The following is a 10,923-nucleotide window of genomic DNA, read 5'->3' on the forward strand; positions in this document are numbered from 1 at the left end:
CTGTAGTACACTAATCTTTCTATTCCTGTAGTTTTGTCTTTGTAAGAATGTCATAATGAAATCAAACAGTATATAGCCTTTTGATTTCTTTCACTTAGTGCAGTGTATTTGAAATTCATTCACCTTTTAGCAACATTACATATACTTCCTTTCTTTTCATATATTTTTGGAACTCTCTCTTCTCTTGGCTTCCATGATACACATTCCCCAGTTTTCCTCTGATCTCTTAGTACTTATTTCAATCTCCTTTGTAAGATCCTCTTTCAATATTGAACTTTTGCAGTTGGACTTTAAGACTGGAGGTCAGTCCTGAGCTCATTTTTTCTATATCTACCCTCTCTCACTAGGGTGAGAATATCTACCCCCATGATTTTAAATGTTATTTATATGCTCATAAGTAACAAATTTATATCCCCATGCTATAAATCCAGATGTTCCCATACAATGAATCAAGATCCTATTATTTCCTCACCAGAGCACTGACTGCAGAGCAGAACTACCTTGATTGGGAGTTTAATCTTCCCTCCTTTGGGGTTCAGCCAATTAAACCCTCAGCTAGCTTCTGTTTTCTCCACTCTCCTCCCACGAGAGGTTAGACTTTCTTTGTATGACTCCAAGGAAGCCCTCTAAAATGCTCTTTGTTTTGTTATCTGCATCAATTGAGCTTAGCAATAGCCACCCAATTTTTATGTTATTTTAGTTTCCATTTCCCAAGTTTTTCAAATGTCTGTTATATGGAACTAACTAATGGATTCCCTTATACTGCTATGCCATCTCAATGCACCCCAGTAAAACTTTCAACACCTAGATGGTTGTGCCAGGGACCTCTGTGATCTACCTAACACCAGTGATGGGATCATTATCATCAAAGTCTAAAACAGTGTTTAGTACACAGGATGCTTACCAGAAGTTTCTGGAATCAATACTTGTAGAAAGCAGGCATGAAAAAAGGGAGAAGCAGGGCCAATAACAGTGTTGGCTAAGCCCATGAGGAGCTGTGGATCTAGAGGCACCTTAAAGATTGTCCCCTTTTGGATCAAGATGGCCAGCCTTTTATCAGTCATTGATGTGCACACTCCCACATCCCCAGAAGCTGTGTGACACTGTGTGATGTGGCTTTCTGAAAGGATACCTAAAGGGACTGACAGGTGGAGGTTGTCTTCTGTCAGCACTTTAACAGCTGGAGCAACAAGTTCTTCATTAAAGGGGGATCTGGGTGGTCAATCTCAGCATCCACTACAATGTTCCAAATCAAACTCTTAAAACTCAACCAACACCCTCCTCCTCCAAATATGATCCTTCTCCAGTCTTCCCCTTTTCAGGAATCCATCCAGCAGTTCTAAAATTAGAAACCTAGGAGTCCTTCCTAATATCTTCTTTATTACCAGCCACGCACAATATGGATTAGCATTAAGTGCAAACATTTTAACCTCCAAGTTATATCTCAAATTCTCCCCACTTGTCTTTTAACCACTGCCAACACCTCAGTCTAAGCCACATTCATCTCTCACCTGGAGAATCCCTAGACTCCTTGCTAGACTCTTCCCATTCCCTCTCTTGCCCCTTTTCAACCTAATCTCCACATACAAGTCAGTCTAAACTTTGCGAAGTATACATTGGATCATCTCATGCCCCTGGCTTCAAACCGTTAAGGGCTTCCTATAGAACTTAGAATACAAACTCTTTCACATCTTACCACTATGCTTTTACTCATTGGTCTCCTCTCTAATCTCATCACAGGCCCCCCTCTCCATTACTCATCACTCTTCAGCCATACAGAATTCTTTCAGTTTCTGGAAGCTGATGAGAATTTCCCTGCCATAAATAAAACATTTTACATTTTCTTCTAACCTCTGGTTATTTTGCCTGGTGAGTTCTTTGTCATCCTTCAGGTAACCTTCATGCTACCTTCTCAGATAGCTCTTTATTGACCTGCAGGGACAATAGATATATGTGTTGCTATTTAGCATCTCTTGACTCTTCTTTTATATTAATGGAAATTCTCATAATGTAGGAGATCCCTGTATTATAAGTCCTGCCTCTCAAGGCAGATATCAAAATTCAACCTCCCATCTGTAATGGCAGCTGGAATGCAGATCTGTGACCCAGAATCTGCCAGTCACTTGCACCAGAGTTAGCCTTCCACTGGGAAGGGACCAACATGAGGAATTGGCCTCACTACAACTTGCCTTTCTGAAAGCAGGTGACGGAAGTGCCAAGCTCTTCAGGGCAGTAATTGTGGATATCCTGAGAGCCCATCCTGAGCATCACTGAGGAAGTGGGGGGTTGTTAAAGCTGTATTTTGGGAGCCAAGTGATGGTGGCTAGCTGCTCTTGCTGGAGCAGCCCCGTGTAATGTGACTGGATATTGTTTCTGGCTCCCTAAGTTTCCCAAAGACTCTGTGAGCCATGTTTTATATGTCGATAAATTCCCTTTCTTCTAGAACCAGCCACAGTGGATTCCATTCCAACCTAACATTTATAATCTCTCAACTAAAGCAATCTGCTCCATTATTCTCTATCTCAAAACTCATTTTATTTGCTTCACTGCATTAGCAGACTTGTAGTCATGTTTGTGTGTTGTCTATCTTCTCTACTAGGTTATAAAATCCCTGAGGGCAGAGTCTGTGTATTTTTTAATTCAGTACTATATATGAGGTTCTTTTGTTGGTTCATTCAACAAACTTTATGGAACTCTTTCTATTGACACAGACACTAAAGAATATAACATTAATAAGAGATGATTCCTCCTTTCAAAGTGCTCACATCATAGCTGGAAAGACAGACACAGAAATCGATCATTAAAATCTAATATGGCCAATACACAGATTAAAATTGTCAAGGATTTTTATAGGTTTACCAAAGAGGTTCATTTAATACAAACTGTGGGAGGAGGGAGGAAGTCAGATTAGGAAAAGACAAAGAAACAGGAGAGGAGGAGGAGGAGTAAAAGTTTCAGGAAGAATTCTTGGAAGATGCAGTGCCAAAGCTTCAAAGAGGTGAAGGGAGGGGAGATGGAATATGGTGGTGAAAAAAGAGGATCCTAGGCAAAAGCTGAAGGTCCCACAATGAAGAGCTACATGGTAGAGAAAGGGGCGGGGGGGGGGGCTTTCACAAGAGGGAGGCAGGAAAGAAGGCACAAGGTGTGGAAGAGACTGGAAAGGAAGGCAAAGCTACATCAGGGATGGACTCGTGCTCCACTGGAGATTTCTAAAATTATGCCTGAATATAGAAAAGGCTTGCAAGGGAATGAAACTAGGAGAGTAGTTTGAGTGATCTTTTTTTCTTTCAACATTCCTTATACCATTCTTTTGTCAATTAACTGAAGTTTATAAAAATCCTTTTCCAACTATCTTCAACACATTCTAGCCATGTTTCTACTGTGTATTTCTCAAAACTGTTATGTCATTTATATATTAATGATAAGGTGTACATTTGGTTTTTGTATGTATTTTGTTTCTAAATACAGACTACATTTCAGGAGTAAACACTGTGTGTTTATCTCTTTGGATCCCCATGATTTTAAACATCTCTGTGAGTATGCATCAGCATTTAATAAATGCTTATGGAAGGGATATGCAAATTATACTTAGGAAACTTGAAGTAAAAGGAACCCTTTCCTTTTCTATGAATGTTAATGTGTAATGTGTACATAAGAAGTTCAAAATATTTGATTGCAATCTGGTCTTTGCCTCCAAAATATTTTTTAATATAAATTATCTATGTGGGTAATGATGCATTGATACATCAACTCACATCCAGCTTTTACAAATGATGCAGAACTCAAAGACTGAGATTATCTAATTGAACTGTGATCTATAATTCTACCAGGATTCACATAAATTTCCTCTCCAGCACCCAGACAAACCACTTGTCTAAGTAACCTTCTCATCTTTTAATTCTCAGTGAAAATGTCCTTAAGGCTTGAACTACAGGGTCCCTGCTTCTTACTCCAGGAGGAAGGAGGTTTCTACAAGACTCTTAGCAGTGGCATGCAAACAGGGAGTGAAATGGGGACAGTAAAATGAAAAATACCATTGGCTGGTTAAGAAAAGAAATAACTTCTTACCATCCCCTATTCATTCTTCACACTACCTAGATTCTGGATTGAAAACTCTCAAATACAAACTGGTGAGCAAGCTTTTATAAGCCTATCACCAACAATGCCAAGTGTAGGCTGAATCTTCAGTGACTGCATCTTTCTAACTCTTCTCTATATTTGTTTCTCAGAGCCACGTGGGCCTGTTCTGCTTTCAATGGGTTAATTACCAAGGAAGCATTTTTCCTCTGTGGTCTAGACATAGAAACATCCAGATATTGTTTCCCTTGAAAGGCAGCCATCCTGCTGAATTTACTTGATCACCAATTCCCATGTTTTTCTAAGGCCAGATGGGGCTAAACACAATTTTTGAAGATTTTTCTCTCTCCTTTTTTCTCACCGATTAACAGCGTGTTTGTTTTTGATTGAGGATGCTGCCAGGCAAACAGAGGGAAAGAGAAGAAAATTCCTTAATTTTTAAGGTGCAGAAACTCAATAATGATGGATTTGCTATAGCCAAAAGGAAACAATCCCTGGACCTAACAAATAAGCATGAAAAAAAAAGTTACTTAATATTACATAATTTTAGTAATCCCTATATTATAGGGATTTTGAGAATAATATAATTTTCTTAGCTGAAATCCAGAGGTAGGTGTTTGTTGTAATTACAGGTAGGTAGAGAGTGAGAGAAAAACAGAAAACTCAACCTTTGAAAAAAACCTTAATCCTGACATAGCTAACTATCGCTATGAACTTAGATAAGTCACCTACCTTATTTGAGCCTTTGTTTCTACAAATATAAGCTAAAAGATTTAGGTGACTTTATATTTGTGATCTTTCCATCTCTAAAATTCTTTGACCTCCTATGATTCTCAGCCAATAATATTCTACCTGGAAATAGTACTGATTCTCCTCCTCTGTGTTCCCTGCCCACCGCATCTCCATTTGGAGACACTTTCTTCTGCTTTCTTCTGTAGGAGTTATATAATAAATGTGAAGTGAAGACAGCTGAACCTGCCCTGAAACCATGATAAATAGCCCCAATGTCCTGATTGCGCATTCCCTGTTGGAAGCCAAGAACTCCATACAGACCTGGGAAGGATTAACTGGTACTCCAGCTGAGTGCAAACTGGCACAGGGGCCAGGCACGTGCAGGCCGCATGAGGTTACTCTGAGACATCTCCTTTCTGGGAGGACCTGGACTTCCCCTCTCCCATTATAGTCTCAGATTCCCGAGTCCCAGAGGCCCCCTGGGCAGCCACAACAAGCCGTGGTGCCAGAAACAGTGGTAAGTAACAGGAACCTAACCCTGACTGTATCACGACTTGCTACAACTCTTAATAACTCGGACAACTCACTTGGCCACCAGCACTGTTTTCTCCCAACTTTGTTAAAATAGCCAAGTCTGTGATTGCTGATGCCCGGTAGTGACATTTCCATTCTAGGCCAGGGGCTGTGAAAAATACGCCTAAAAAGAGTCAGTGTGATTAATGTTCTTAAAAACGGAGTAGTTTTTAGTGTCAAACATCATTAAAGTAACTGGAGGGACTGATGAGTTTTGGGCATTCTGTGACTAAAGGGATGCACCACCCATGTCCCCAGGTGACATGAGGCCAAACTCTGTTCAGATACCAGTGAACCACGTGAGGATAACGAAGGCTGAATTGACAAATGACAGGAACATCACCTCTCACAGGCCAAACCCGCACCAGAGAGGTGTATTGAACCCCCCTCAGAGTCACCCAGACTGGGCCTCTCGTTTCTTTCTGAAACGCCTGTTCCAACAGTATTAGACACACTCTGGAAACAACTACACATTGCTAAATGATGAGTTCTGAGGCAAGGACTTGTCAGTAGTATGGTAATGTGGATAAAAGACAAATATTTTATTTGGTGGTAAAATTGCCTGGCCCTTAAAAAGACACTACAAAATTTCGTTTGACTGCAGATGAAGTTAACGATCAAGGTTTGGGGTCTAAATCATTGTCACAGAAGACAAACAACCCTCCCTTATTTTTTTTTTTTCTTTTTCTTTTTTTTTCCCTCGCTGCCTGTTAGATGCCACAGTAAAGCATACCAAAATAGCAGTTTCAGCCTCAGAGACAGATTTTTAATGCAAGAATCCTCACACCAGATTGCTTTCTTCAAACATCTGATGGAGTATGTTTTTCAGCCCTATCTCCCCATCCAAAAAAAAAAAAAAGTTTCAGGATCTAAACATACTTTAATTCTATCTCATTGAATAAAATCATTGAGTAAACACCATTCAAGTGGCTGGAGGGACTGACTGATCACTTTTGGGCCTTTGTGACTAAAGGAATGCACCACCTATGTCCCCAGCTGACATGAAGCCAAACTCTGCTCAGATACTGGTGAACCACATGGGAATAACAAAGGCTGAATTGGCAAATGACAGGAACACCACCTCTCACAGGCGAAACCCCTCACCAGAGAGGTGTACCAAACCTTCCATGGAGTTACACAGACTGGACCTCCCATTTCTTCCTGAAATGCATGTTCTGACAGTATTAGACACACTCTGGAAGCAACTACACATATTTACGAAGGGAGTTCACAGGTGAAGACTTGTCAGTAGCATGGTACTATGCTGTATTCTGTTTTGTGATGATACCACAATTTATTAGTCCATTGTACTCTTGCAGGCACTCAAAGAGTTTTCAGTTCTTTACTACTATGAACTACTACTTAGGGTTACTAAGATCATCTAGTTCATGGCTTTTGATGAAGCTATGTACACGTTTCTGTTGGTTATATATGTAGGTGGGGTATAATGTATCGTCAAGCTGTTTTCCAATGCACGTGTATCAGTATAAATTTGGACCCCCACCAGCAGTGCCTCACAGCAGCGATGCCTGCTCCTTCACATCCTCACCAGCACTCAGTATTCTCCATCCTTCTACCTTAAACATTCTAATAGATGTGTAGTACTGTCGTACGGTGGCTTCTAGTTTGCACCTCCCTGACAACTAATGAGGTTGATACTTTTTCTAAGTTTATTGTCTATTTGAATATCTTCTATTTTAAAGATTCTTCTTAAGCTTTGTTTATCTTTCTATTGGTTTACCTTCCTTTTTCTGATTGATTTGTAAGAGTTCTTTATTCTGGATACGAGTACTTTGAGGCTCTTACAGAGGCTCTTAATTTTGATATAAACTGAAATACCATTAAAAATAAGGATAAAATGTTTTAGAAATAGTTCTTTATGTGTCCTGTTTAAAAGTCTTTGCCTGCTTCAAGATCATCGCCTGACTTTTCCTCGAAAAGCATTATTATTTTCCTTTTACATTTAGATGTATAATCCATCTGAATTTGATTATGTTTTCATATGGATATCCAATTGACCCACAGCATCATTTACTGAAGAGACTATTTTTCTTTGCTGCACTTTTTTCATACTTTTTTTTAATCATAAGTTATTATACAGGAGTATAGTGAGTATAATTCTGGACCCTCTATTCTATTCCAGTCATCAATTTTCTGTCCATTTACCAAAGCCAAACTATCTTAGTTACTATAATTTCATAACAAATTTTAATATCTGGCAAGGTAAGTCCTTCAACTAAATTCTTCTCCAAGAATGCTTTGGGTATCCTTGGCCCTTGCATTTCCAATTCTCACTGAACAAAAACCATGTTGTTTTTAATTAGGATTACACAATCTGTAGAATCATTTGAGCAGAATTAATATCTTAACAATATTGAGTTTTCCATCTGTGAACATGGAATAGCTTCTCCATTTGTTTAGATTCTCTGTAATTTCTCTCAGTAATGTTTTATAGTTTGATTGTAGAAGTGTGCACAATTTATTACATTAGTTGCTAGTTATATGGTTTTTTATGTTGTTATAAATAGTAATGTTTTAATTTTCCATTTTCTTCTGGTACATAGAAATATTTATAAAATTATGCATACTAACCTGTATTTAGGGGCATTGCTAAATCTTCTTGTAAATTCTTGTTGTTTTTCTGTAGTCTGTTGATGTGATATTAAACCACCCTTGAATATCTGAAATAAACTCTTCTTGGTGGCAAATATAACATCCTTTTTATGTATTGCTGGGTTGACTTTGTTAACATTTTCTTAATTTTGCATCAGTGTTAATGAAAATTTTTGATTTATAATTTTTCTTTATTATTATGTCTTTCTCAATTGAAGAACTCTTAAATGTTCCTCTTAAAAAGCATTAGAAAAGAAACTGTTCCCTCTTTTTCTGTTCTCTGGAAGAATTTATACAGTGTTGTTATGTCTTTCTCAAATGTTTGGAAGAATTCACCAGTGAATCTATCTTTGCCTAGGAATTTGATTATGAGAATGCTCTAATTAAGAATCAAAGTTTTAAAATACATATCTGATTTTTAAAATTTTCTATTTCATCTTATGAAAAACTTAATGTTATTGGGTTTTTGAATTATTAACTCATATCACCCAAATTATCAAATTTATTGGAGAAAGTGTTCATAATATCATCTCATCTGATGTATTATGATCTGTACATTTTCATTTCTGAAAATTTGTGTCTTCTTTTTTCTTTATTAATCTTGTGATGTTTATCAATTTTATGAATTTTATCAAAATACCAACCCTTAACTTTGTTGATTTTTCATTTTTAATTTTATTTCTGCTCTTTATTATTTCCGTCCTTATGTAATTCTTAGCTTTTATTTGCTTTTTGTTCTCTTGCTTCTTGAGTTGTAAGTTTAAATAAATTGATTTTTAGTCTTCTTTTCCAATATGCAGTTGACCCTCAAACAATGTGCAAGCTAGGGGTGCCAACCCACACAGTCAAACATCCATGTATAACTTTAGAGTAATTTTTCTATATCTGGAGTTCTGCATCTACAGATTCAACCAACCACAGATCATGTAGTACTGCAATATGTATTTATTGAAAACAATCCACATATAAGTGGACTCACACAGTTCAAACCCATGTTGTTCAAGGGTCAACTATATAGAGAATATATTCTGACCACAGTGGAATTAGGCTAGAAATTAGAAACCATTCTGAACTGAATTATACTGGAAATATATCAAAAACTGTATTGCTGCAATTTCTCTCTAAGTATGCCATTAACTGCAGCAATACAATTTTTGACATATTTCCATTGTAACTCAGTTGAGATATATATTATATACATGCCTATTTATATATATATGACATATATATGACATTACAATTCTTGTTTTATTTATGTCAGTAGTCACTTTTATTTGCCCACATATTTTACACCTCTGGAGTTCATAATTTCCTCCTATATTTCCATGCTGAATCTGGAATTATTTTTCTACCTGAAAAAAGTCAATTTAGTTTTACAAAAGTGGACTTGCTGGTGACAAATTCCCTCACTTTTTATTTGACTAAAACTATCATCTTCACTTTTGAAGGATAATTTTTTGGTATAAAATGATAAGTTGGCAGTTATCTTCTTTCAATATTTTAAAGATGTCATTATATTGTCTTCTAGCTTCCATAATTTCTGTTGAGAAGTTAGATGTTATTCTCAGTAATTTTTTTAAGGCACTGATTTTAGGTTTTTTCTCTTTGTACTTGATTTTCAGATTTTATAATATACTTAGGTATAGTTTTGTTTATCTTCAACTTGCGATTCCCAGACTTTTCTAAATCTTTCAGTTGACATCTTTCATCAGTTTTAGAAAATTTAAATACTGATTTCCCATATTTTCTCTTTTTCCTCTTGTGACTCCTATTATATGTACATTAGACCTTAGATAATCCTACATATCTTCATTCACCTTTTTAATGTTTTCTACATGCTTAATTTGTATACTTTTAGTGACTTGTCTTTCAATCTACATGTTCTGTATACTTCTCTCACTAATTTACTCTTAAGAACACCCACTGATTGCAGTACATTGAGCTCCATAGAGGCAGCGCCAGGGCAAGTGAGAGCCGGACGGGAACTGGGCGACTCTGTGCCTCATGGAGGAAAAATAATTAAGCATGGGCAAAGGAGATCCTAAGAAGCCGAGAGGCAAAATGTCATCATATTCATTCTTTGTGCAAACTTGCTGGGAGGAGCACAAGAAGAAGCACTCAGATGCTTCTGTCAACTTCTCAGAGTTTTCTAAGAAGTGCTCAGAGAGGTGGAAGACCATGTCTGCTAAAGAGAAAGGAAAGTTTGAAGACATGGCAAAGGCGGACAAGGTCCGTTATGAAAGAGAAATGAAAACTTATATCCCTCCTAAAGGGGAAACAAAAAAGAAGTTCAAGGATCCCAATGCACCCAAGAGGCCTCCTTCGGCCTTTTTCTTGTTTTGTTCTGAGTATCATCCAAGAATCAAAGGAGAACATCCTGGCCTATCCATCGGTGATGTTGCAAAGAAACTGGGAGAGATGTGGAATAACACTGCTGCAGATGACAAGCAGCCTTATGAGAAGAAGGCTGCTAAACTGAAGGAAAAGCACAAAAAGGATATTGTTGCATACCGAGCTAAAGGGAAGCCTGATGCAGCAAAAAAGGGAGCCGTCAAGGCTGAAAGAAGCAAGAAAAAGAAGGAAGAGGAGGAAGATGAAGAGGAGGAGGAGGAAGATGAAGAAGATGATAATGATGAATAAGTTGGTTCTAGCACAGTCTTTTTTTCTTGTCTATAAAGCATTTAACCCCCCTGTACACAATTCACTCCTTTTAAAGAAAAAAATTGAAATGTAAGGCTGTGTAAGATTTGTTTTTAAACTGTACAGTGTCTTTTTTTGCATAGTTAACATACTACCGAATGTGTCTCTAGATAGCCCTGTCCTGGTGGTATTTTCAATAGCCACTAACCTTGCCTGGTACAGTATGAGGGTTGTAAATTGGCATGGAAATTTAAAACAGGTTCTTGTTGGTGCACAGCACAAATTAGT

The 10,923-nt window shown here is 37.5% G+C and overlaps 1 protein-coding gene across 1 annotated transcript; it reads left to right on the plus strand.

The window, feature by feature from the left end:
• Positions 1-10,020: 10,020 nt before the first annotated feature.
• LOC309962652 (high mobility group protein B1-like) lies at positions 10,021-10,635 on the plus strand (the record flags this gene model as incomplete). The annotated part of the gene is made up of 1 exon (XM_082840566.1): positions 10,021-10,635. One exon carries the CDS (start codon positions 10,021-10,023, stop codon positions 10,633-10,635), a length of 615 nt encoding a protein of 204 aa, XP_082696692.1.
• Between the last annotated feature and the right edge of the window lie 288 nt (positions 10,636-10,923).

This window comes from Leucopleurus acutus, assembly GCF_964270905.1.
Source record: "Leucopleurus acutus genome assembly, chromosome: 5".
Lineage (NCBI taxonomy): Eukaryota > Metazoa > Chordata > Mammalia > Artiodactyla > Delphinidae > Leucopleurus > Leucopleurus acutus.